The sequence below is a fragment of the Lycium barbarum genome, chromosome 1, assembly GCF_019175385.1.
Source record: "Lycium barbarum isolate Lr01 chromosome 1, ASM1917538v2, whole genome shotgun sequence".
Classification (NCBI taxonomy): domain Eukaryota; kingdom Viridiplantae; phylum Streptophyta; class Magnoliopsida; order Solanales; family Solanaceae; genus Lycium; species Lycium barbarum.
In genome coordinates, this window is record NC_083337.1 from 156,646,763 (window position 1) to 156,674,672 (window position 27,910).

General features: G+C 34.7%; 3 protein-coding genes across 5 annotated transcripts; 1 reads left to right on the forward strand and 2 right to left on the reverse strand.

Moving 5' to 3' along the window:
- Positions 1-1,144: 1,144 nt before the first annotated feature.
- Positions 1,145-5,468, reverse strand: LOC132599315 (uncharacterized). 3 transcript variants are annotated; one of them, XM_060312645.1, is made up of 5 exons: positions 3,615-5,466; positions 3,385-3,473; positions 3,146-3,296; positions 1,835-2,089; positions 1,147-1,505 (listed from the first exon to the last, which is right to left on the reverse strand). In XM_060312645.1, exons 3-5 carry the CDS (start codon positions 3,287-3,289, stop codon positions 1,377-1,379), a joined length of 528 nt encoding a protein of 175 aa, XP_060168628.1. In that variant the 5' UTR covers positions 3,290-3,296; positions 3,385-3,473; positions 3,615-5,466; the 3' UTR covers positions 1,147-1,376. The 3 variants fall into 3 exon arrangements, with proteins under 3 accessions (XP_060168619.1, XP_060168611.1, XP_060168628.1); XM_060312636.1 differs by lacking the exon at positions 3,385-3,473 and having other exon boundaries at positions 1,145-1,505; positions 3,236-3,296; positions 3,615-5,468; XM_060312628.1 differs by lacking the exon at positions 3,385-3,473 and having other exon boundaries at positions 1,146-1,505; positions 3,615-5,467.
- LOC132616868 (uncharacterized) lies at positions 3,948-4,463 on the reverse strand. Its single transcript, XM_060331619.1, has one exon. It carries the CDS (start codon positions 4,461-4,463, stop codon positions 3,948-3,950), a length of 516 nt encoding a protein of 171 aa, XP_060187602.1.
- A 12,367-nt stretch (positions 5,469-17,835) lies between the features above and the next one.
- Positions 17,836-21,539, forward strand: LOC132599331 (uncharacterized). The gene is made up of 4 exons (XM_060312657.1): positions 17,836-18,057; positions 19,485-19,743; positions 19,922-20,116; positions 20,724-21,539. The coding sequence occupies exons 1-4, from the start codon at positions 17,966-17,968 to the stop codon at positions 21,117-21,119; spliced, it is 942 nt and encodes a 313-aa protein (XP_060168640.1). The 5' UTR covers positions 17,836-17,965; the 3' UTR covers positions 21,120-21,539.
- Positions 21,540-27,910: the final 6,371 nt, after the last annotated feature.

A 27,910-nucleotide genomic window follows, 5' to 3' on the forward strand; every position in this document is an offset into this window, starting at 1 on the left:
CCCCCCCCAAAATACCCCATCACCCCTTCCAAAAGTTTTAATTTTTAACCACGCATACATTCAATTTTTATAATTGTCAACTTTTTTTTGGAGGGGAGGGGGGGGAGGGGGGGGGGGCGGAGGGGTGCAAAAAACCAAAACAAATGTCAAAACTTTTTTTTCAAAAAATTTTTTTGGGGTGCGGGGTGGGGGTTGGGGTAGCAAAAAACCAAAAACAATGTCAACATTTTTTTTTCAAAAATATTAATTTTTTCTGCCGAGGGGAGGGGTAGGGTGCGGGGTGCAAAAAAAAAGTCAAAACTTTTTTTTTCAAAAAAAATAATTTTTTTTTGGGGGGGGGGGGGGGGGGGTAGGTGCGAGGTTTGGGTGCGGTGATGCAAAAAAAAAAAAAAAAAAAAAAGGTCAAATATTTTTTTCAAAAATACTAATTTTTTTGGCGGCGGAGGGTGGCGTAGGGATGAGGGGGTAGGGTGCGAGGTGGGGTGGGCGTAAAGAAAAAAAAAATTGCTGCGGAGGGGGGTTGGATTGAGGGGTGCAAAAAACCAAAAATAATGTCAAAACTTTTTTTTCAAAAAAAAATTATTTTTGGGCGGGGGATTGGTGGGTGAGGGTGGGGTGGGGTGATGATGGGTTGAGATTTGATGGTTGGGATTGAGTTGGGTGGTTGGTGGAATGAATTTGTGAATTTATTTTCCTTATTTTATTAGAGAAGTTATTTTTCCCAATTTGGAGAAAAATGTTTTTCAAAAAAAAAATATTTTTTTAATTTTTTTACCAAACGGACATGAGAAAATTGAAAAACATTTTTTGAAAAATGTTTTCCTCAATACTGAACACACCCTTAGTTGTCGATCAGATCTTTCCGTGGATAGCGTCTTATCTTGCACGCTGCCCAAAGACTGGTCACGTCTGTTCCTCCTTGAAGGCGCATGCGATTGCATTAGATTTCGCTTTACAACTCAATAAAATTATTCCTCAAACAAACAGTATCCAATTTGTAGATACTCCTTCGTTTCAATTTACATGAACTCATTTAATTAGGCACGATATTTAAGAAAGTGGGAAGGCTTTTGAAACTTGTGGTTTAAAATAAGTCTTGAAAATTTGTGTGGCTGTAAATTATTCATAAAGTGAATTTGTTTCTAAATTAGAAAAAAGATCATTTATTTTTACACGGATTAAAAAGGAAATAGGTTCAAACAAATTGAAACATACGTTACATGTAGCTAGGAAACTAAGACAGATACCAAAGCACACCATAGACTTAAACAACTTCAGTTGAACTGCCTAAAAACTTTGCATCCAACTAGAGTTGAAACAGCTTACACTATGATCTATACCGGTCACCAGAGATCAGCTGAAACTAGAACCTCACATTAGAGGATAGATTCATACTCTTCTTCTCTTTCGCTCTGACGTTGATAAGTTACAATTGCAGCAACAAGTGCTGCAATTCCAAACACTGCTACGGCCCAAGCATTATGTAATATTACAATATCACCGAGCTGCAGAAACAAGAAACACTAAGTTTAGGATCCTTCGTGGAACTTGAGAGAAGACCATTCAACTAATAAAATGAATGTGCAGAATACATAGACCCCTTAAGCTTGACAAAAAAATTCATCTAGACACCTTAACTAGGAGGGATGACCTATTGAACACGTGATATAAGTTGAGAATATGCCTATTGAACTCATCGTTGATTGTAAGCCAAAACATTGACCTGACCTGAACAAGTACAGACCATATTGACTTTCAGCTATTAGACATAAATTGAAAGTTCACTGCATCAGACCTGAAAGATTTCAGACAAGAACATGAAGCAAGATCTTACGTTGTCTCTAGAATGCAGGATAGAGCTTGGTTTTGGTAACGGTTCAGCAACCAATATATAGAAGAGGCCCATAACTCCTGTATGCCTTTGATCACTGCTATAGTTTGATAGTAAAGTCAGAGTCTCTCCCTTGGATATCTTGACAGAGCCAGGTCTAGGATAACAAGTGGACATCCCAACAATATAACCAGCTTCATTTCCTGGTTCCTTTCCTTTTCCATAGATTGGAAGTGATGAGCATATAACCCGTCCATCCTGAACCAATTTTTAGTGGAGAAACAAGAAACGGTAAGCAGCAGATCACGCTTTCCTTTGATGTATTGAAATACCAACTTCAAATAGATATGCTACAAATCATTACCCTTACCTTCTTCACTAACCATATTACTGAAGTTAATTGAGGATTTTATTGTTAATACATCCATACAGATATATACCGTACATAGAGAAAGTAGGGAGGAAGCAGTGCTGCATAGCTTAACACAACCGTTTTAATTAGTAGAAAAGGAACTTAGTAGCCAGGGTCTCATATCCTTGTGAGCTCCATGTGTAATTTCCTTGTTCCAAGAAGATTGACTAAGGACTACCATCCAATAATCAACTCACAATGGAGTGTGGATTTGTATTTCAAGGAAGGCAACACCATATCAACTAATTTTTGGAAGTTACTCTACTAGAACTTCCCTACAAGTTATGCAGTTCGAAAAGGAGAAACCATTCACATATATTTCTCAGAATAGACTTTTAAGTAAATTATCATCTCAACCACACAACAAGAAAGAGACATTAAAGAGGAAACAAAGCAAGATAACAACTGGAATCAACAAAATGAGTCCATAAAAGTTTGACGCTTGTAACCAACTTTGCCTTAAGCTCTACCAATTTGCTTCCTTCAGGTCCTTAATCCGTAGACTGGTTTTCAAGGAAACTTGACTGTTGGGTCTGGAAAAGCTGTCCAAGCATGTGTTCCTTTCTTTTGCTAGGAGAAAAGGAGATCAAAGAAGTATGGGACTGATACATGAAGGATCAAATCATAGAGATGGCGGATCGTAAGAGATGGAAGAAAAGGAAACCTCGGAGACAAAGATCGGGAAGTCCGCACCGTGCAGGGTAAACATAAACAATAATTTGATTATTTTCATCAGCTCAAATACATTTGAAGCAGGACGTGTTGATATTGTGTAACCTCTCTAAGATACAGTCCATCAAAGTTACAAGTATCACCAAGAAAAAGTTTATCCCAGGTAGATAAATTACGAAAATGAGAAGTCATGGAATAAACTAAAGAAACAAATTTTAACATCTCAGTACCTCTCCAAGGAGGGTTGAACCAGCCCCACCCGCATGCTGGTGAGCAACTCCATAAATAACATCTCCACCATTAGGCAAAGTTACACTTACCTTTTTTGTATGGATGCATCCACTATTAGCAACAGCAGCAGAACACGACTTCATATTCAATCTGTATCAAGAAGTTCAACCAAATTATTGGCTGCAAATATCTAGGGGATAAAGGCTTCCAAAACCATGCAACTTATGAATGCAATTACCATTCATATTTCACTCATATTAGATAATCTGCAGAACGTAATAACATAGGCAAATAGTTGCATAATTCCTGGCTCCAGATGTATCTTTCCTGGCATTGTTAAAATGTTATACACAGAAGCATCAATTAGGATTGCTCTTTTTATATAAGTAATATTGCTCTCTTATTTCATTCATCAATTAGTGGATTGAGTGATTGAAAGCAAATAACCAAATTAGAAATTTTCATTACCTGACAGTGATGTCTTGAAATAAGTCCTGTTGATTCCCGCTTTTTCCATGTATCAGTGACATCAAGTATATAGATATTAACAGGCATAATGAAAGCATGCCAATCAACATATTTGATTGTGTACTTCAGGTACAAACTTCTTTTTGGACCCTGAAACCCTTCTCTTGTTCTGCATCTTGTTTCATCATGACAACATCTCATGCCTCCAATGTAATTCGGTTCTATATCTCGGTCATACTCATCCTTTGTAACATTATAAAGATCACATCTGCATTCTGTGCATCCCAACCTATCTTCGGAGCCTCGTGTTTCAATTGCATGTACGTTAAGCAGTCATCTCTCTTCATATCCAGGAGGTACTTCTACTGGATTACCAACTTCTATCCCATAAGGGTCTGGAACATATGTTATTGTTTTACGAGTTTCAGACCCAAGGCCAAAATATTGAGAAAGATCCCTCTCACATAGTCCTGAGTTCCTCACTATAATAAAATCCGATTGGTCGAACCCCAGATCGCCTGGGTACTTTGACATCTCCAAACCTTTTCGTTGATAGTATCTTACAACAAGCCAATGGTGGAGATATGTTTCGTGAAGGTGGACCGGATTCCTAGACTCATCAACTACTTCAGCATCGAAACTTTTGATAGCAATATGGCCTTTAGGGAAATCGATGTTGTAGTAAAATTTGTTAACAACTAATCCAGGTTCGAGCACAAAATTTGGTGATAGGAAACTGGCAGTTTTCACCTTGTTTCCATTTCTTAGTCGAGTCTGTAAACTTGGCCCAATTTCTGTTAGCAGCAGGACAACCAGCACAAGCAACTGGCATTTTGAATTGAATGTCATCTTTTTCACTTCCCCAACTCACTTCTTGTTAATATATATGGCAACAACATTATTTCAACAAATTAAAAATCCATAGGTTTAAGTTCTAGAAGTTTCTGTAAGTTAAAAAGGTCTTGTAACTTTTATCATCTAACAGACAATACCTCCCAGACAGATTACTTTATTCATGGACATTTGTCTATTACTATCTTGTTACCGCTGATTAAACAAAAATTGAAGAAAACATTAGACAGGCCAGTTGATGCTAGGTATATGCAAAGGGTGTCTTTGGTACGAGATTATTTCCCAAATTTTGATTACTTTGAATTGTAGAAAATCTTTTCCCCATGGAAAACGTTTTCCACCAATAGAGAAATTGGAGAAGTCATTTTCTTTACACATATCCTCACTCTAACTCCATATCACTTTCTTGATGCTTCAATCTACGATTTTGGTATTAATGTCCCTCTCTAATATGAAAAACTTCCATTGAAGAAACTATCATCATACCACCTACAAGGCTAACCCGAATAGAAATTAAATGGCACTAACATAGAACGCTTTCCATATAAATTTATTTTTCATACAGAACATGCTTTTCATAACCGTGGTATCCGAACCAACTTGCGCACACCTCAACTTATTTCATGGTGCCTGCTATCTCCCACCGAACACAGGTACCAGAGCTGCCACAAGCTTGGCAAGATAGAAATTGAAATAAGAACTCATAATTCTCAACTCACTTCATTAAACACTGACTATTTTTTCATGGAAAACATGTTCATCCATAGCAAACACATCAAAAGGAAACATAAAGAGATGAAAGATAAACTTAGCCAGCATGATATTCATATTTCTTTTATCTGTCAAGATCAATGGTCGAATGCTAAGCTAAGAATGAAACTCACTTGATATGGTGTGTAGAGCAAAAACAGAACCCAAAGGCACGAGCTTTTTTCTTCGAAATGCATACGTAGATTTCCCAATCCAAAGTTGAAACAAGAGTTTTGAACTTTCTTCTTTTTTTTTTTTTTGGGATATATATAGAAGTTGTAGAGCTAAGACGGCGACAAGCCGACAACTGACACCATTCACCCGAATAAACGTGTCACTTGGAAATAGCCCTGAGTTAGAGCCCGTTTGGATTGGCTTACAGCTTAAAGCTGTTTGCAGCTTATAAGCTGCTTTAGATAAACTAAGTCAAATGGGTCCAATTATTTTTTTGAGCTTATTTTAAGCATAAAATGACTTTAAGCTGGCCAGCCAAACACTCAAAAAAGCTGAAAACAGCTTATAAGCCAACTTATAAGCCAATCCAAACGGGCTCTTAGTGACATTATTTTCCATGTCTTAACGGCAGCAAGGGAATGGAAGGAAAAATATGAATTGTCGTTACACACTTTTTGTTTTATTCCCTCTCCTCTCCTATATGTAAAATTTTGACAAAACAAGATTTATCCTAATGTCGTGGATACGATGAATCGTGGATTAATACAGTCGAATTTTAACTGAAGGTGTCTTTTAAGTTTGGAAATTACTAGAGGTGACTTGTAGGGACCGCATCAAGTCAAAACCCAATTAAATTTGGGATTAAGAAAATTAGGTTGAAAATGTATTTTGCCAAATTTGTTAATCTTTTATAAAATACAAAAAAGACCTCAAACCATTTAATTCAACCCCCCATTTATTTCAAACTCAACATCGGTCCAATATCAAACCACACGAACTTCATTCAAAACACGAACTGATCTCAACTACTCCTTCAAACTCACAAATTGATCTCAACTGCTAAATGTGCTTCTTGAAACCGTTGTCAACCTTTTCAAAAGCCGACTCGGAAACGAACTGCTGCTCTCCATTTCTCTCAGGTAAAATCGCTCAACTTTTTCTTCTTTTAAAGTTAGGGTTTTGAAATCAAAGTGAGAAAATGATGATTTTGGTCAGAGAAGAAGAAGAAGAATAACATGGGTTTGTCTGCAATGTTGTTTATTTTGTTGTTCAATGCTTGAGAAACCCTTATTTGCTGTATTTGTTTGAGTTGTTGGGGTTTGTGTGTTTGTAAATAGTGTATGTGGGTGTGAAATTCTGGTTTCCGGTGTTGTTTATGTTCTCGTTCTCCTTAGGAGTTCGAAAAAAGGGCTTGTTGGGCTTGACAAAACCCGTATTTGCTCTATGTGTTCCACTTGTTGGGGTTTATGTGTTGTTAAGTAGTGTATGTGGTTGTGAAATTATGATTTTTGCTACTGTTTGTGTTCTTGTTCTCCTTGGGGTTTCAAAAAAAGGGTTTGAATTTTTTTTGGATTTTTTCCAACAGCTGAGTAAGTTATTGCAGCAACTTCAGCACTTGTTTGACAGTTGAGGTTGGTTTATTTTGTTTAACTTGTGATGGTTGTGTGTTTGTATTGAAACAAATGTTTTTTCTGGTTCAAAAGTTAGGGTTTTGAAATAAAAGTACGAAAATGATAAAATTTGGTTAAAGAAGAAAAGGAAGAACATGGGCAGGGTGTCTATGCAATGTTGTGTATTTTGTTCAGTTTTTTATTGTTGTGTATTGTAATACACTGATATTGCCCCCTGATGTTGTTGTCCTGTTGTTTGCCCTTGTAAGGCTTAAGAAAAAGGGCCTTCCCTTTTTTAGGTTTTGTTTTTACCCAACAGCTGAGTAATCTGTTGGTAAAACCCCAAACAGTTGTTGAGGTTGTTGCAGCAAGTGAATATGTTGTTGCAACAGATTTAAAATCTGTTGAAAATTGTTAAAACAGTTGCTGAGGAAGCTGCAGCATCTGTTCTGATGGTTTCCAACAGATTAGTCTGTTGGAACAACTCAATCATATGTTCCAACAACTTTACCAGTTGTTGCAACAGATTATCCATCTGTTGGAAATAATCAATACAGTTGCTGAGGAAGCTGCAACAACTGTATTGATATTTTCCAACAAATGTATAATCTGTTGCAACAACTTATAAAGTTGTTGGAACATATGATGGAGTTGTTCCAATATATTACACACTTGTTGCAACATATGCTTCAGCTGTTGTAAAAATTCATTATTTGTTTACTTTAAATGGTGCACAAATCAATTGAAAGTGTTTTTGCCTATCTCATGTGTGCAGATAAAATGTCTTCACGAAAAAGAAAAGGGGAGGAATCATCTACAGTTAGTAAAATAGCTAAGGGGGCATCATTAGATGATCTTGCTGAACAGGCAAATATTCTTTCTGAACAAACTGCTGAACAGGAAACCTCTCAAGTAGGAGTTTCTGGCCAAGAAAGTAAAGAAGATCAAGTAGATGAACAAGATAAAGAAGAAGAACAAGAAGAAAATAAAGAAGAAGAAGAAGAAGAAGAAGAAGAAGAAGAAGAAGAAGAAGAAGAAGAAGAAGAAGAAGAAGAAGAAGAAGAAGAAGAAGAAAGAGAAGAAGAAAACAATGAAGAAGAAGAAGAAGAAGAAGAAGAAGATGATGATGTAAATAATGATGACAATGAAGAGGATAAAACTGCATCTTTTGAAAGGTCGACGATCGGGGCTGTTGATTCTTCTATTAGGACTGATATTAATAGACCTTCCACTGATGAAGTTGTCAAAACTTTCAGTATTGAGAAGTTCCGTGCGCAGATGCCGATGGATAAACTAGGTGATTTGAATGGTGATCTTGTTGTAAAATCAGTCATGGGCAAGCCCTTTGATTACTTTAGGAAGATACTTCAAGAGGAGGACTTAGAGGATTTCTTCAGGGCCACATATTTTGGCATGTATCTAGATTTTCCTGAGGACAACAATGCAAGGTTTCAAATGACCATTGTGTATGGTCTTCTCAAACGAAGAATTATTTGCAGCAAAACTGATGAGATATGGATAAACTACTGTGACATGCCAGTTTGTTTTGGCATCAAGGAGTTTGCCATAATCACCGGACTGAGGTGTCATGCTCCTTCTCAGCCTCTTCCTACAGTTACATTAAAGAAGGGAGCCAAGACACCCAAGTCATCCAAGGCAGGCAAGAAAGGCAAAACGAAGGTTGATGATGATTTGGATTTAGTGGATGTTGTTGGAAAGAGCTACAAGGTAGCGGATTTGCTAGCAGACTTAAAGTCAGAAACTATGTCAAGAAAGCACAGGGAGTCATTGTGCTTAGTTTGGTTTGTGAATTCTATTCTTTGGGCAAGGGATGTAAAGAATAATATACAACTTGGTTTGATTAAACTCTCGGAGGATCATGAGGCATTCAATAACTATCCATGGGATCATAAAAGTTTTAAGTTGACTGTTGAATATTTGTCCAAAGCTTTGAACCCTAATGTGAAGACTTCCAACATCTATGGCTTCCCTTGGGCCTTCATGGTAAACTTTCTTTCTTCAATTTTATCTTTTAAATTCTTTTCCTTCATTGATTATTCTGATTTTTGGTGGCATAATAGGCTTGGGCATTTGAAGCCATTCCTCACCTACGGAGTCAAGTCAGGGACTACTCGGAAGAAGTTTGTTTTCCAAGGATCCTCAGATGGTTGACTACCAAAAACAGCAACAAAAAAATGAATCTTGATCCTTTTAACCCCCCCCCCCCCCCCAAGGAAGCAGTAAGTCAGAATCTGTTGGAAAATATCCCTGAATAGTTTTATAACAAGTAACTACTTGTTGCAACAGATATATTTATCTGCTGCAACAGCCTCAGAATATGTTGGGAAAATCAAAATAGTTGCTAAGGAAGTTGCAACAACTGTTTTGATATTTTCCAACAGATAGTGAATATGTTGCAACAACTCCTAAGATGTTGGAACAACTTACTCCGTTGCTGCAACAGGTTCACAATCTGTTGGAAAATATCACAACAGTTGCAGAGGAAGCTGCATCAGCTGTTTTGGTTTTTCCAACAGCTAAATAATATGCTGCAACAACCTAGGAGGTTGTTGGAACATATGTGGGGGTTGTTCTAACAGATTACACACTTATTGGTTGAATATATCTATTTGTTTGTTGTAGGTTGTGCACCCAAGGCTTATCCCGACACAACGAGAGGTGCAGATGCCATGTCTTGTTAGTTTAGGGCATAGAGAATCTGTACATGATGAATTGATTGATCGGATAAAAGAAGAATCGGCTGGAGCCACAACCATCATAACGGCTGGTGTTGTTGATGGCGGTGGTGGTGATGGTGATGGTGATGTTAATGTTGGTGATGTTGTTGATGTTAATGCTGATGGTGATGGTGATGGTGATGGTGTTGACATTAATATTGTTGTTGATGTTGCAAGACAAGCAGTGGAAGGTCTTGCTGATAAAAGAAGAGATGATGATGGTGGTGGTGGTGGATATACTCCCCAAAGTGGTGGTGGTGGGAATACCACAGATATCCCTTATAGGTTGGGTAGATATTCTTCAGTTGGTGCCGGTTCCTTCAAGGTGTATTCTTGTGCTTGTGAATGCAGTATTTGCAGGCTGAAAATGGAGGGTCTGATAAACAAGGTTGAAGTGTTGCTTCAGGCACAAAAAGATACAAATTCAGCTATAAAGAGTTTGATGTCCAAGAGGGGTGTCCAGCCATCCAAAAAGCCCAGCTCACCCTATACTCCTATTGGGATTCGCAAGAGGGCAAAAATAATTTCCAAGGCACTTGCTGATTGTAGAGCAAGGAAAACAAGTACTCCACAGAAGTCTATTGCTACTCCTCCTGCTGAAGTTGTGCCACAAGTGCTGAAAAAAGTTGATATTTTTCAAGTGTGTAAACCCCCTCCCAAAAAAAGAAGCTTGAAACCTTGATCAAATCCAAAAAGAGTGGGAGAGCATTGTACTCAATGCATGAATTTGGGGCCGAAGACTTCAAGGTTATGATAGACATGCACGAATGGTGGGAGGATTGGGTAAGCTTTAACACTTATATATATCTATATAATTCAGTATGTTGTTTGAACAAGTCATGTAATTCGATGAACTTGTTGCAACAAGTTAACTAGTTGTTACAACAAGTTAATAACTTGTTGCAACAAGTTAACTAGTTGTTCCAACAAGTGAACAACCTGTTGCAGCAAGATCACTAGTTGTTCCAACAACTCTAACTACCTGTTGCAACAAGTGGTTGACTGTTTTGATACTTTTACTGCAGTATGTCGATGAAATCTTATTGCTGATGCGTATGAGGCAGCTAAATTTCCCTGAGCACTATGATTCCTCTGATAGAATCATGGACCTCAACTTCTACCATCACTGTCGCAACATATACTTAGGGTTGTCCGATGAGTCTACAAATGTGGGTGTCGTGCCCTATGATGAAAGACTTGCTCGCTTTAGGTGGGACGATGATGGTCTCGCTTTTTCCAGAGGTAGTGTGCCCTACCCAGGTGGCTGCGAGTGGATTGGTGCCAAAAGAATCATAGCTGTCATGAATATTAATGACAACCATTTTGTCACTGTTGAGATCATCATTGAGGAGGTTATCATAAATGCTTATGATTGCAACATCCTATGTAATGAAGACAGTGCTTTTTTCTGCCACATGCAGTCGTTAATGGATTTGTTCCCCAAGTTGCTAAAGCAGAGTGGCATGTTCTCACACTTACCTGAAAAGTTGCTGAATGAATCATGGAAGTTTGATCGGAAGAAGGATATCCCCCGCAATGAGACCAATAAGGCATGTGCTTCCTGGTCACTTGCTTTTGTTGAAGCTTTGCTTACCCGCACGAATATGACCAAGCCCGATACCTTATTGAGTGACAATAATGTGGAGAGGATGCAATGGAGGTGGGCTTGTGGAATTATTGATAAGGTGTTGGAGCCCTAATGTGGGGACAAACAATTTCTCTTAAACTATGTTTGCATTAAACAATTTCTCTCATATTTTGTTTGCATTTGAATTATGGTGGATGAAAACATTATGTAAATTTGTTAAATATATATTCTATGCTCAATACCCTTATATATTGTTTAAGTTGTTTCAGTAGTTTTACGCAAGTAACAGATATGTTGGAACAAATACCTAAATTGTTGGTAAAAATAAAACAACTAGTGCAAATATTGCAACAGATGTGAAGATATTGCAACAAGTAAGAATATCTTGGAGCATATGGACCTTCTGTTGCAAATAATCCAGCAGCTGCTGAAGATGTTGCAACAAACAAGGAATCTGTTGGAACATATGGATCTTCTGTTGCAACAATTTACTTAGTTGTTGCAACAAGTAAGGAATCTGTTGGAACATATGGATCTTCTGTTGCAACACTTTACTTAGTTGTTGCAACAAGTAAGGCATCTGTTGGAACATATGGATCTTCTGTTGTAAATAATCCAGCAGCTGCTGAAGATGTTGCAACAAGTAAGGAATCTGTTGGAACATATGGATCTTCTGTTGCAACAATTTACTTAGTTGTTGCAACAATGTACTTGCAAATTGATTAAGTATTCCATTGTTTATCACTAAATATGGTTGATTTTCTTTGTTTATCACTAAATATGGGTGAATCGAGTAGTTCACATCAATTCACTCTAATGATCACTCGATTTAGTGCATGCTGACTTAGGAGATCCTCTTTGCTGACTCAAAATACATCAAATTGATTAAGTATTCCATTGATTATCACTAAATATGGTTGATTTCCTTTGTTTATCACTAAATATGGGTGAATCGAGTAGTTCACATCAATTCACTCTAATGATCACTCGATTTAGTGCATGCTGACTTAGGAGATTCTCTTTGCTGACTCAAAATACATCAAATTGATTAAGTATTCCATTGTTTATCACTAAATATGGTTGATTTCCTTTTTTATCACTAAATATGGGTGAATCGAGTAGTTGATCACTAAATATGGGTGAACCAAGTAGAATCTATTGCAGCAAGTGTAGTATCTGTTGCAGCATGTGAGGAATCTGTTGCAACAACTGTAGTATCTGTTGCAGCGGCTATAGTATCCGTTGCAGAAAGTACAGTATCTGTTGCAGCACATGTAGAATCTGTTGCAACAATTATAATATCAGTGCAGCAAGTGATTAAGTTGTTGAACAAATCCTTACTCTTGTTGGATAAAACACAAGTTGTAACACATAACTTAGTTGAAAAAACACCAACATGTAACTTAGTTGTTGCAACAGATTTATTACTTGTTGGAAACTATTTAATAATTTATTAACAAATACACACATTTGTGATTTGAACAAGTTAAACATAAATTACCATGCTAAGAAATAATAACATTACAATGTCATAAAGTTCCAACAGATAACTATTATTAAAGCATAATGCAATTTACAACTATGGAGCATTTAGGCTTGGACATGTTTTTTTTTTGTGGCCAGCTGTTTTGCATAAGGAGCATTTGTTTTTCCTCGTTGGAAATGATTCCCCGATTCCACGCCTCCTCTTTGTCCGCCTTCTTCTGGGTTTGCTTGGATCAACATATGGAGGAGGTATCTCTCTCTCTAAAATCTCCAAAGGAACTTCCCAAGATTCTTCAGAAGGCACAGGACAAATTTCCTCACAATATGCAATTATGTAATTCTCCACCTTATAATATAGAGATGAGTAGTCATAGATCCGCCTTCCAAAGTCGTCACCATATTGGACACGAAGCGCTGCCATTGTATGTGGACAAGGTATTTTGTCCAGGTCAAAAACTCTACAAGTACAAGATCTACTTTGCAGATCGACTGTCGCAACTGCACCGTGACCGATGATGCTGAACTTGTAGTTGGCTATTTGATGGGCTAACAACTTGTTCCCCAAGTTGACAAATTTTGAAATTTTTTTTTCAACTGAAGGAACAAAGATGTTTGGTGAGTCGATGAACTCCATACGTCTCTCATAATTTTTTTCTGCAAATCTCCTGTTTATGGCATCAAATAAAGCAGTAATGGGAAATTCTCTTTCAATATTGAACATTGAATTCACCGACTCAGCAATGTTTGACGTCATAAGATTATACCTGTAAAAATAAAAAATAACGTAATTCTTAACGTACAAACTATTACAGCTGTTGGAAAATATCAAACAGCTGGTTAAATATCAAACAGATGTGTTACTTGTTAGAGAGAGCTTCAGTTATTGTCTCTGTGTCATACCAAAATGCAACAACTAAGTGAGTTGTTGGAACAACTAACTTACCTGTTGCAACAAGTGAGTTAGTTGTTCCAACAGATGTGTTACTTGTTGGAAAGAGCTTCAGTTATTGTCTCTGTGTCATACCAAAATGCAACAACTAAGTGAGTTGTTGGAACAACTAAATTACCTGTTACAACAAGTGAGTTAGTTGTTCCAACAGATGTGTTACTTGTTGGAGAGAGCTTCAGTTATTGTCTCTGTGTCATAACAAAATGCAACAACTAAGTGAGTTGTTGGAACAACTAAATTACCTGTTGCAACAAGTGAGGTAGTTGTTCCAACAAATGTGTTACTTGTTGGAGAGAGCTTCAGTTATTGTCTCTGTGTCATAACAAAATGCAACAACTAAGTGAGTTATTGGAACAACTAAATTACCTGTTGCAACAAGTGAGGTAGTTGTTCTAACAGATGTGTTACTTGTTGGAGAGAGCTTCAGTTATTGTCTCCGTGTCATAACAAAATGCAACAACTAAGTGAGTTGTTGGAACAACTAACTTACCTATTGCAACAAGTGAGTTAGTTGTTCCAACAGATGTGTTATTTGTTGGAAAAGTAATGTATGAATACCTATTTCAGGGGAATAATACCCTGCTCCATTTGTGGAATCCAACACGTTCAAGATGTTCGGCGGCCCCAGGGACGGTATCTATGATTTGATTGAAATGGTCATTGAACTAATCTATATTGTACGATTTTGCTGCTTTATAAAACTGAGATACGACCTTCGTATTGTGAAAGGTGGTTCGGAGATTTTCCCCAAGGTGTTTCATGCAACAACCATAATGAGATAAAGGGAAGACAATTGAAACTGCCTTTTTGATACTTGGATGCCTATCAGAAATTATGCACAACTCTTTGGTATCATCTACAAAGCTTCTCATTTGTTAAAAAAAATATTTGTATGAGACATCACACTCTTTGTCCACTACACAAAATGCCACAGGAAAAACATGATTCTCCGCATCTTGCGCCACGGCTGACAACAACACTCCTTCGTGCTTGCTTTTCAAGAATGTCCCATCGACAGCTATGACTTTTCTTGTTTGCGCAAAACCAAGCATCCAAGCCTTGTAGGCTACAAAAAAGTACTTGGACTTCCCATTAGCATCAACCTTTAATGCCATCTTACTTCCTGGATTTGCGGAACGAAGCATATAACGGTACGCATCAAGCACTGCATACCCGTGCTCATGTGTCCCCCTTGTCAAAGATTTTGCAATCTCCATGCCCTTCCAAACCTTCCAATAACTTACCTTACAACCCAATTCTGTGCGGAATGATTGGCTCATATCTTTTATAGATGGGCCTTTACCGTCGGGAAACCTATCTTTGAAGTATTCACCAATGACTTTCGTTGTGGCGTGTGGATTATGGCTAGTAATATGCTCAGAACCACATGTGTGATGCTTTACGTAGGTTGTAATACAAAATCTGTCAGAACTTAAAAGCTTCATAGCCCTCAACCACCACTTGCACTCCGGATGTACACATCTAAAGTAATACACAGTGCACGAATTAATCACCTTCTTGAGTGTAAAATCTTTTTTCACGCAAGCAAGTTTCAACATAGTTGCTAGTTGTTCCTTGTTCTTGAATGACATTCCTTTATAAAAGCCTGTTTCATCATCTTGAACATGGCTGCACTGTGAAGATTGTGTAGAACACAGTGTATTGCTCGCAACTTCGGGTGTAGAAATCGGCTCACCCCCACTTGCATTATCTGGAATATCCATATCCATATCCACCCCATCTAATTTATCATTTAACACATCTTGTTGGTCTTGACCTAAATTATGGTTCTCTACCGGGCTTCCAACCACGTATACCCTTAAAATGGGCCTAGCTACATCATTCAAATAAGTACGCAAACGATCCTGATCGGTTATCTTAAAAGGCAAGACCCTCTGGTTTTCAAAAGAGTTATGCATGTAAGTGATGGCAAGATCTTTCAGTTCACAAGTTAATTTACAATAGGTGATGATTAAGTTCATAAAATCATCAAACACAACATCTCTTTGGACACTCATCGCTATCGTCTCTAACATGTGACTACCCTTGCATCGCCAAATATATCGATTATTTTTCTCGATCTATTCGCCATGGCAATCATCATCTATTGTTATTGAGTCTCCCATTAATGCTACCTGAATATATTTTGTTTTTTTTTAAAAGGTCATGACAGTATAGTAACAAAATACAATAACTTAATGACTTGTTGGAACAGATGAATCAGGTGTTGCAACAAGTGGATTACTAGTTGCAACAAGTACTATCCTTGTTGCACCAACTAACTAATCTGTTGGAGTCAGCTTCAGTTTTTTGAGTTCCGTTTAATCCAAAAACAGTTGAAGATGTCCAACAGATTAGTGAGTTGTTGCAACAAGTATATTACTTGTTGCAACAGGTAATACACTTGTGGCAACAACTAACTAATCTGTTGGAGTCAGTTACAGTTTTTTGGGTCCAGTTTTTGGGTTCTGTTGGACTGAAGCTGAATCCAACGGATCAGTGAGTTGTTGCAACAAGTAAGATACTTGTTGCAACAGGTAGTACACTACTTGCAACAACTCACAAATTTGTTGCAACTTATTTATACTACGTATTTAACAACAATTAGTATAGAAGTTGCAACAACTACATAATCTGTTGTAATTGTGGCAGCAACTACAATAGTTGTTGCATAAACTATAGCAGCTTCTGCAGAAACTACAATAGTTGTTGCAAAAATTTAGAAGCTCTTATACAGCAGCTTTAGCACTTGTTGCATCAAGTACAATTGCTATTGTAAATTGTTGAAAAATCAGCAGCAAAACCCACATAAATAATTGAAACAAAATAGCAATATTTTACTTACCAAATGAGCGGAAATTACTTCTGAAGTAATGCCCAGCCAAAAAATTGCAAAATCTGTTAGTTTCGTTTTTTTCTTTGTTGAGCAAATTCTTCAAAATGCCGCACCAATGGAAGAAGAAAAAGCAGGGGAAGCAGCAATACTTATGAAGTAATGCCCATGTAAACACTAACGAAATCCAGCCAAAAAAATTGCAAATCTGGTGGTTTAGTTTTTTCTTTTGTTGAGCAGATTCTTCAAAATGGCACAGCAATGGATGAAGAAGAAGCAGGGGAAACAACAATGGAAGATGAGGAAGAAGAATGGAGGGAGAAAAAGAATGAGAACAGGCGGATGGAAAAGAAGAAAAAGAAGAAGAAGGAGGAGGACGAACGAACCGAGGAAGGAGAAGAAGAACAGTGGAGGGAAAAGAGCAAAAACAGGTGCGGCTATTGGCACCCTTTTTTTTTTGGACCCATTTTGGTATTTTAGGGATTATATTGGTTGGGTCAAAGTGTTAAAAATAAAACTTGAGGGCAAAGTGTTAAAAGTAAAGTTAAGGGTCAAAGTGTCAAAATGAAAACTTTTGGGCAAGGTCAAAACCTCTTAATCACTAATAAAAGAACATCACCTTCACTCAATAATTAAAACTTGAGTCACCTCCACTCAATAAAAAGACTTAAGAGTCACCTATAGTTAAATGCCCTAAGTAGCTACAAATAACTTTGCAAACAGTTTTATGATCAAATTAATAAAATAACTTATAAGCAGCTTGCAGCTGACAAATAATCTTGCAAGTAGGTCCCAATAAATGTACAAGTAGCTTTTTAGCAACATTTATAAATAGAAAGTTAATTCAGTTCATTTTGTAAGAAAAATAAATTAAGCTCCCTCTCCAAACTCTTTCTCTATCTTCATTATTGCCTTGTATTTTTGTTATTTCAACCAATTAAGATAATTACTTATTATTTTTCGAATTCATTTTAATATTTAATAAGTAAAATAATTATCAATTGATTCTAAGAGAGAAATGAATACTACTTTTTTATATAATTAACGATTTTATTTACCAAAGGAAACTGTACAATGTTGAACAAAACCCATACAAGTAAGGAATACTACTTTTATTATTAGATCTATTAAATGTCTCCTTAAAAAACAGTTAATATGGACCAAAAGTGGTACTTACTTTATTTTTAAAACAAACATAACAACTAAACACAATAAGAAACGACACAAAATAGAACAAGAATATAAAGTGATGTTTAGTTCAAGTGCCACTAACGAAAAATCAATAACATTTCCCATTGTTATTCCAATCTGGGATCGGAATTATTCGTTTGAAAAAGAAACTACTAAAAACAGACTCAACACCTAGAATAGAACTCGTTTAAAAAGTAGAAGCACATTTTTTGTATTTTTTTTTTTTTAAAAAGTTTCTCTTTATTTTTACGGAGAGCTTAAAAGAAAAAACTACCGGAAAAGAAAAATAGAAAAGGGCAGAGATAGGAGTATATATGAATGCGAGGGTTCGCTCTAAAGCAAAATCTGGAAATGAGTAGTGGCTGAACCAAAGTGCAGAATAGCTCAAGAGAGAAGAGAAATGGGTAAAAAGGAGAGGGCGCAAGAGAGAAGAGAAAAGAGACGCGAGGAAATCTCTCATCTTCGTACTATTCCTTATTCTGATCAACAAAGGTCTCTTCTTTTTTTCTTTCTCTAAATTAAATTGTCTAACATCAAGAATGTACCCGAGACACTATTCCATATGAAAGGCAGTCGTAATTACAGTCTAATTGAACTGCCCTTTGGTCCATAAAAAAGCTTTTTGCATTTTGTCCTTAACTGAGTCGAAATATCCGTGCCTGAATTAATGTTTTTTTTGCATTTGATTCAGAGGGAAAATAACCAGTCAAAGTCTAATTCTTAAGTGCTTCAAAGAGCCTATTTTACCCTGCAATTTAAGCCTAGGATTTTAGAAAAAATCAAGATAGAGCCCGTTTGGATTGGCTTATAAGCTGCCTTTTTAGCCTTTTTGAGTGTTTGGCTGGTCAGCTTAAAGTCATTTTGTGCTTAAAATAAGCCCAAAATATTAATTGGACCTGTTTGGCTTAGCTTATCTAAAGCAGCTTATAAGTTGTTTAAGTTAGGGTAGCCCAACTTATTTTTGTAGCTTATAAGCTGTTTTCAGCTTATAAGCTGCTTTTTTTTTAAGCCCATCCAAACAGGCTCATAGTGTCTTCCTTTTTTAGATATATTAATAAGAGAGAAAACAGTGTGTAGATGATGGGATAGTCTAGCATCTTATGCCTTTGGAGATGGTTCCGTTTGGCATTGGAAACTTGCTCTGGAGCATAAGTGACATATGCTGAAGCACCTTAACTTCCAAACATGCTTTAAGATGACAAACCCAAAGGCAGTGCATTGTCACATATAGTTAGTATCTTGAGAAGTGTTTTAGGTGAAGATTGTTCGTGTGTTCTTATTATTATTGGACAAACAGCTCTGCATTGCAAACGTTGCAGTTTTGAACTCTAATAGGGTGACCATATTATTCTGTAAATGTATGTTCTTTGCTTCCACGAAATTAGAAATGCAAAGATGTGAAGGTGTTTTAAGAACCTCGTTCGAGGAATAGAAACCTAAACCTGTTATGCTTGGTGCATCTATTCTGCATGTTTGCTCTGGAAGTTTTACATGGGGAATAATGAGATCGTTGATTGTATAATCAGCTTAATAACAGATTTAGAAAAAGAACTATGAAGATAATTTGATTTGGCGTACAATTGGTTTTCTTCCATTCTTCACAAGCTGGCTTTGTACTTCATCTATGCACCAGATTATAAGAGTTCCTTTGAATCATAACATAAACTGACCGTATCATGGGTCAATGATTAGTTCTTTGATTCACTTGCCAATCAGTCTTGGTAATGAACTAATATGATGCTCCAAAGTGTTTTGACATTCTTTTGACTAATTGTTCCTATCAGTTTTGGGAAGCTCTAGATTATCACTATTTCAACAGCATAACTATCAAGATAGAATATGGTTCATCCTGTCAAAATTGGTTTACCTTAGGTTGTTGATTTTGCGCATTACACTTATAGACGGCGTATGGTTTTCAGATGGTGGTCATCTGACACTATTGCTGTCGTGACTGGTGCAAATAGAGGAATTGGATTTGAAATTGCTCGTCAACTGGCATCACAAGGCCTAACGGTAGTTCTTACATCACGGGATACTCGTGTTGGTGAAGAAGCTGTGAAAGTTATGCAAGAAGGAGGTTTGAATGTGGTAATTCATCAATTGGACATTGTGGACCTAGCATCAGTTCAAACATTTTCCGATTGGATAAGAGAAAAATATGGCGGTTTAGATATATTGGTACTCCATCTACTTTATTCTCTGATTATCGGCTAGCACTGGTAGCATGTACAACCAGATTAGTTTTCAATAACTTACTGCTATTTAATTGATGCAAGATTTACAATCTTTTTGTTATCACTTTTACCTGTTCAGTTGCAAACCTGTTCCTTTCGGCTAATGATACGAAAGTGTTCAGATCAATAATGCAGGAGTCAATTTCAATTTTGGCACGGATAATTCAGTGGAATTTGCTGAAACCGTTATCCGGACCAACTACTTTGGCACCAAAAGTATGATTAAAGCTATGATTCCATTAATGAGGCCTTCTCCTTTGGGGGCTCGTATTGTTAATGTGACCTCACGATTGGGAAGACTTAATGGCAGACGGAATGTAAGTGCCTTATTGTTCCTTCTCATTCTTATTAATCTTCTCACTCTTATTGTCCTTGTCCATCTTGCTCACTCTTTTAGCAATTCCTCAAGGTTCCCGAAGTGGAATCTATTTCTTCTGGATGATTTTTTATTATGGTTCATGTGATGGCATGACAGTTAGATTAAGTGCATAAAATATCATACATGGTCTACGTAAGCTTCCCTTTTATGTATGAACAGAGATGTTGTGAGTTATAGGTTTTCTCTGTGTAAACCACCAGTGTCTTCTGTTCTCAAACACTACTCATGTCCCATAAGCTTCCCTTTTATGTATGGACAGAGATGTTGTGAGTTATAGGTTTTCTTTGTGTAAACCACCAGTGTCTTCTGTTCTGAAACACTAATGTTCCGTCTCAACAAAATGAATCCTTAATTTTGAGCTTCATATACACCTACTTAGGGGTTGCAAGAATATTCCTTTTCGTTCGTTTACTTCGAAATCAAGTTTGCTCGATACTTCACCCTGATTGGAATGCTTATTAGGAGATATTTGTTATTCATCCAAAGCAACAACTACTTGAGGTCTCTAATATGCAAATGATCTACTTTTGCTTGATGCCCACCAGAGAATAGCAAATGTCAGCTTGAGACAACAACTGGAGGATGTGGATTCCCTGTCAGAGGAACTGATCGATAGTACCATGAACACATTTTTGGAACAAGTGAAAGATGGAACATGGGAATCTGGGGGATGGCCACAAGTGTTTACTGACTACTCATTGTCAAAGCTTGCTGCTAATGCTTACACCAGGCTAATGGCGAGGATACTTTCAGACCGGCCAGAGGGTCATAAGATGTATATGAATTGCTATTGCCCTGGTTGGGTGAAGACTGCCATGACTGCGTGGGCTGGGCATACATCTCCTGAAGTCGCTGCTGATACTGCAGTCTGGCTTGCTCTTATCTCAGACCAGTTTCTGAGTGGTAAGTTCTTTGCTGAGAGACGTGAGATAAACTTCTAAAAGTGGGCATTGAAGACTAATTCAAGAATCAGCTCAGTTTCTTTTGCTTTTCAACGAGACTGTGATTGAGTACAGATAGAAGCAATAGAGTACTGCTCCATAGAGATTATGTTACAATGCGTGTGCTCACTGATCAAGTGCCTACTGAAAATTGATATTGCTTATGGGAAACAATACATTTCAGTATAAGTTGTTAAAATTGATTACATAATCATCAAACTCTGGTGGATGCGTTTAATTGGAGAAGAGCTGAAAGGGTGGTCTGGTTTTCTAGTAATCACATCCTGGATAGATCATTTGCATGTGCTTTCGTGTACCATTTGTAACTTTATTTCAACTACACTTGATCTTTGCCAAAAGGCCGAGAAATGTATATTGTTACTTTATTTCATCTATGAGTTGGTCCAGCAACCTTTTCTATTGATTTGTTTAAGGAGCTTGACTTCTATCATGAAAGGATCTATAATTTGGTCACTTCAAGATTAGGAAAATGGAAATCTATTTAAAGGAATCCATGTAGGATTGAGATTCTGAGATATACTTGAATTCGTGCTGTATCTTTTATGTAAATGTAAAATTGCTTGTAACCATTTCAAAGGAGTTTACATGCTTGTAATTTTTTTAAAAACACTATATAGAATCACGAGTGTGAAAAAAGATACTTCTATACACTAGGAACACTAAGCAAAACAAGTTGTCTTTTTTCCACGGTTCCTACTTGACCTGGTCTGATATCAAATTCATCGTGTACTCTACGATTTCTTTTCTATCTACAAGTAAAAGAATTAACATTTAGAAAGTAAAATAATTTGACATCACGTTTTTTGTTTTCAATTTTGAAGTGCTACAAAGAATTAAAATTTAGACAGGTGACATACTTTTATTATATAGAAAAAAAAAGTATCATAAAAATTGAGACAGGAAGTATTTATCAAGAAGATTACCTATCTAATCATCATATTATATCTATATCTATCTATCTATATTATTTTAAAAGCATGAATACAAATATTGGTTGACCAAAATATCCTTTAAATATTGAATTACACCCTTATCTATTTCATTAATTAATTTGGACCAGACATACAAGGAAAGGATACAGCTAGAATGATACATATTAGGATAAAAAATTGTATCCTATTAGGACTTTAACTCATGGTACACATGCATTAGGATAAAAAATACGAATATTAAAAATCGAAATATTGATGGATCAAATTATGCTGGAAAAATTGATGATTTTTTTGGCCTTCAAAGTTAAAAATTTTCAATATATAAATCCATCATGGTGGATAAAATTAGCGTATTTAGGACTATTATAATATATATAGGACGCCAAAGTCAACTAATATTAGCCGTTTAACTTTTTTGTTGGAATATGAATCCCACTACTAATTTGAAGAGAGTGTTGTTTTAACTTTCGGCTATTCCAATTGTTATGCCATACGAATTTTCTAAAGTGTCAAATCCATACTAATTTCACTTGGACACGAACACTTTAATCTATATAAAACGTTTCATCAGCATATTGCACTCACGGTTGCCGCTTGAAACACTTAAAAAAAAAAACCTTAGTACGATTAGATATGCATCACATACATGTAAATTGCATGTAACCTACCGATTTTTTCTCTTTAAGATTTTGGCTTTCGTATTACTTTTCCCTTGTAATGCTGATCGGATTTATTAAAGTTTTTAATTTATCTTTGTGTTATAGATGATCCTACTGGAAATTGTTCCTATCTTTACGTGTAGACCATTGATCTCAGGTAATTTCAAAATTCCTTCTCCTATGTCTCACAAGTTATGTGGTAAGCATCTATAGAATCAAATTTGCTGGATGATCATGAGTTGTTTTAGGATTTAACTATGGATACCATGCAATAAGTTTACTTTTCTGGTAACAAGTGCATTCAACAAATCTTGTATATTCACAAATCTTACGTTATATACCATAGTTATATTGTCAAATATCACTTTTACTGTGTATTGGAGGACGAGGGAGGAACTAGAATTTAAGGTTAATTTGTGACATCTTCTGAGTTTCAATTTGTGTATTTGGAGGATGTGGGAAAACTAGGATTCTTTGTAGAGTGGGATCGCAGGAAAACTATGAGTTCTCATCTATGATGAGTGAAACCGTTTATCCTATAATTTGCGTGAATTATTTATATACGAAATGCTAACACGTATATTTTTATCAAAATATATTTTACTTCTTCCACAAATAAATGACTGATATTCTTTTAATTTTTCTTAATAACGATTTTTAGTATACAATAAAAATAAATACAGTATATGGTTACTAGCTCAATTCCTGTTGTTGGTTTTTTTTTTAGTCATAACAAATTTTTCCACATAGTAAAAACATAAAAGATATATACCAAAAACAACATTTTAATAATAGTTTTGCACCTCATAAAATAAATAATACTCCCTCTGGTTACTTATTCCTAAAAATTAAAAAGAGTTTTGAAATTATGATTTTCTTTTCTTAGGTTGACACAATTATCGTGGGGATGTGAGAATGCGCCAAGGCCAAATACGGGAAAAAAGAATTAAATACCATCTTGATTTTGTGAAAAAAATTATTTTGGACCAACTTTTAGAGGCTAAAACATCAATTATTCTAGACCGGAGGGAGTATATAATTTCAAATAACATTACCTAAAATTTGTTATGACTTATAGAGGATAACGTGCGTGACACGTTCAGAGAGACTAGTACTATTTTAAAAGCATGAATATAAATGTTGGTTGACCAAAATATCTTTCAAATATTGAGCGACTTTTATACCCTCAATCAGCTCTAATCCTATTTATTATTGAACTACTATTATCCTATTACCACTAACGTTAAGAATCCTATTTTTATTGAACTACCTAATAGAACATTTATTACTACTAACTAATAAAGTTACTAATCATATCTCTTATTGTACGTCTATTACTACTAACTTACTACCAATTTGATCTCCTTTTTTTTTTCTTCTATGAATTATATTCCCGATTTAATTAGATTAATTTCGTTTAATAGCAATTTTCAACACTTTTATATCTGTAAATGATAAAAAATAAAAATATGGTTACTTAATATCTAATATTGGATTATCTTAGTCGTAACATGTTTTCTATATGGGAAAAAATAAATAAAAAATAAATAAATACCGAGAACATCAATTTCAAAGAGTATTAAGTAGATACAACCTATATTATTAGTATGATTTTTGTAACTTATAAAATAAATATTTACAATAACAAATAATATTATCTAATATTTTTTCTATAATTTAGACTGAATGGGAATAACGTGCAACTGCACGTTGTAGAGACTAGTATTATTTTAAAAACATGAATATAAATGTTGGTTGATCAAAATATCCTTTAAATATTGAACGACTTTAATACCCTTAAGATCTAATCTTATTTTTTATTAAACATACTTTTTATACCAAACAAAACTTACTATCCTATTTCTACTAGGAATATTATTTACATACGTTAGGAATATTATTATCCAATTACTACTAGGCACTATATGCAAAAAAAATATTATAGGAATGAACTCGCATTTTTTTTTTGAGGAAATTGATCTCCTTTTCTTTTTCAATTTGAATTGTACTCCCAACTTAATTTGATATGGGAGTCAAATACTTCTATAGAACAATCCAGTATTCCACATTCTTCATTGTAAACTTTTTAAGGAGTGTTAAGTTTTAAGCTTTGGTGTTGCTTCAGAAAGAAGATAAGAAAATTCAGCGAATTTCTTGAAAGGTATTATTTCTTCCCCTTAGATCTTCTAACTCTTCGTTACTATCGGTTAGACATTCTAATCCTTTGTTAGTATTTATTAATATATATTTACTGCTAGCACAAGTTGCCTCTTCTCATAAAAAATTATTAATTTTTTCTTTAAATAAACTGAATAACCGTATTAGATAATAAAAATTAATTCATATTTAGAGTAGATATTATTTTACAATTTTTTTTAGTTATTACAGGAATTTTGAGATAATATAGCATAAACCCCCAAAACAAATTGCGTTAGCACAGCCCAGAGATAGGGTCATGTGTTCTGAGATTTTTGTTATCAAGAAATAATTTAAGACTCATATACTTTAAATTGCTAACTACTATTTAATGGCAACAACTATAAGGAAATAACTGGTATATCATCAGCTAGCCAATTACTAATTTGATTCATTAAATATTATTTTTTCAAGTAGCTTATCGGTAGAGAAAATAAAAGAATGCTTTAAAAGCTCCTATAATTAGAAAAATCAAAGAACTCATCTTTTAAGGTTCTAACAAACTATGTAAAATTTAGATATTAGGTGACCACACCACAAACAAGTAAATTAATTAATTTAACAATCGACAAGGGGTATCCGTGCAACGCTCGAACATAGAGACTAGTTATTTTAAAAGCGTGAATATAAATGTTGATTGACCAAAATATTTTTTAAGTATTGAACAACTTTTATACCCTTAATTAAATCTAATCCTAATTCTTTTCTATTTTTCATTGTACAAAAATGTAAAATACTTCATTAGTTGTATAATCCAAATCAAAATGTAAATGGTGTATTCTTATCTTAAAAAACAAATCGCAACATAGCAATTTCAATCCCATTAATAATCAAATTCTTGGACACTTCATTTTATTAACAGTAAAAAGATCTAGATTTTGTTTTAATAATTCCAATCCTATTCATACTCAAACTCTCCTGTACGTAGGATATATAATTTATATATCTTCGTTCTTTTTCTCGTGCAATGCTAAAAAATATATTTTTATTTTTAATCTCTACCTAGAATACACGAGTTATTATGTATAAAAAGAGCTACACACCTACGTACACTAAAATATATTTATCTCTGATGCATTTCTAAAACACAATGGTTCGATTATACTAGGATCATTGAAGGTGCATCTAATGGTACGAGGTGTGATGGTTTGATAGGTTGTCGAATGTGTATTATTTCTATTTTAATAGTTTGTAAGGACTAAATATTTCTCATTATATATTGTAAACTTGAAAGGTTGGTGTTATTATAAAATTGAGAATGTTAAATTGTCTAATAACATCTTTTACCTAACTATTAAAATTAATGTCTAATAACATTTTTCTAATATAATGCAATTACAAGTAATATTACCTAACATTTTTTGTGTGATAAATCGACAGGGAATAATGTGCAACACACATTTGCAGAGACTAGTTATACTAAAAGTGGGAAGCTTCTATCTCCGAAATTGAATTACGATTTTGCCCCTGCAGTAAATCAAAATTTAATAAAACATCTAATAATAATAATAATAATAATAATTATTATTATTATTATTATCATCATCATCATTTATCCATCTATCTATATCTATCAATATTATTTTAAAAGCATGAATGTAAATATTAATTGACCAAAATATCCTTCAAATATTGAACGACCTTTTTACCCTTATAGATTAAGTATATTGTAACATTAAAAACTTTGCCAATTAGTAGGATGAGTTTGCATCGGATTCCGATTCTAATCCCAATCATGTTGATTCCAAATCAAAGTCTAATCATTGTAGAAACTTTAACATGCACTAACCGTAAATAAGAAGTTTTCTAGCAAATTTAAAACATTAGATGTCGAACATTAGCATTACTTAATCGTAGATCCAAGTACTATAAGAATTCTTAAGCCAAAAAATAAGTCACTTGATTTTGAGATTCCTAATTAGAATTTAATATAAAAAATTTAAGAGACCTATAATCTTTAAAAATCTTTTATATTCGAGCAGTCAAGGAAAGAGCCCGCTTCTAACCCTTTTGATACTGCCATTAATGGCCAAATTTAGTGTTACGAAGGGAAATCGGGCTAAAGGTGTCTGAATTGATCTATTACATTTAATATTTTATTAAGCTAACTAGCTATTTTAGAGTGTCATGTCATAGTTTCGGTATAAAATATAAGAATTTAGCTGAGATTCACTTTTTAGTTAACTTGGCCAAAGTTGGATGACTTTTATTTAACAATTTTTTTTAAAAAGGATATTGTATAATAAGCTTTAATTAAGTTGGATGATTTTTACGTAACAAAAAATAGAAAAGTATTGTTCAGATGGTAAATTTTAATTAAGTTGGATGAATTTTAGGTAACAAAAATATAAATGTAACTTTTATGTGATAACTTAATTAAGTAGGATGATTTTTTTTTTGTAACAAAAAACAAAAAACTTTAAGTTTGATGACATTTGTGTGATAAATTTTAAGATGGATGACATTTATGTAATAAAAATTTAAAAAGTGATTTTGTGTAACTAAGTTGATTGACTGTCGATTAGGATATTATTGTGGGAATCAATATAGATATGCTTAAATAAAATAGGAGGAGGAAAAAACACAAAAATAGCTATCTAAAATTGATTGATTATCTTTTGCAAGTCAGTGAATATAAAAATTTATGTTAAAAGAAAAAAATAATTAAAATTATTTGTTCGTCTAAACATTTCATCATAAAAACAATCATGAAGTTAGAAAGATTTACGGCAAGGACTTGATTTTCTTTTGTTGAATATTGTATCTTACTTTGGTGATTAGCTTAAATTTTCTATATAAATATTAACTAAATATTCATAAAATTGAAAGATATTCTTATAATTTAATTTTGTTTAGAAACAATTTTAAACAATTTTATATTTGTAATTGACAACAGATAAATATAGGCTTAATACATAAGCCCTTTAAAATTGTTAGGATATTCCATTTAGACACTCGAACTAAATTATGTTTCAATTAAACA

What these genes read in the sequence shown, in the direction of transcription:
- LOC132599315 (XM_060312628.1), bottom strand. Translation starts at nt 3,724, where the DNA reads ATGTTGATTGGCATGCTTTCATTATGCCTGTTAATATCTATATACTTG. An exon ending in TTTCAAGACATCACTGTCAG is followed by an intron (nt 3,297 to 3,614) that starts GTAATGAAAATT and finishes TTCTTGATACAG; the next exon opens with ATTGAATATGAAGTCGTGTT. An exon ending in TCCTGCATTCTAGAGACAAC is followed by an intron (nt 1,506 to 1,834) that starts GTAAGATCTTGC and finishes TTGTTTCTGCAG; the next exon opens with CTCGGTGATATTGTAATATT.
- LOC132616868 (XM_060331619.1), bottom strand. Translation starts at nt 4,463, where the DNA reads ATGACATTCAATTCAAAATGCCAGTTGCTTGTGCTGGTTGTCCTGCTG.
- LOC132599331 (XM_060312657.1), top strand. Translation starts at nt 17,966, where the DNA reads ATGGGTAAAAAGGAGAGGGCGCAAGAGAGAAGAGAAAAGAGACGCGAG. An exon ending in CCTTATTCTGATCAACAAAG is followed by an intron (nt 18,058 to 19,484) that starts GTCTCTTCTTTT and finishes TATGGTTTTCAG; the next exon opens with ATGGTGGTCATCTGACACTA. An exon ending in GACTTAATGGCAGACGGAAT is followed by an intron (nt 20,117 to 20,723) that starts GTAAGTGCCTTA and finishes GATGCCCACCAG; the next exon opens with AGAATAGCAAATGTCAGCTT.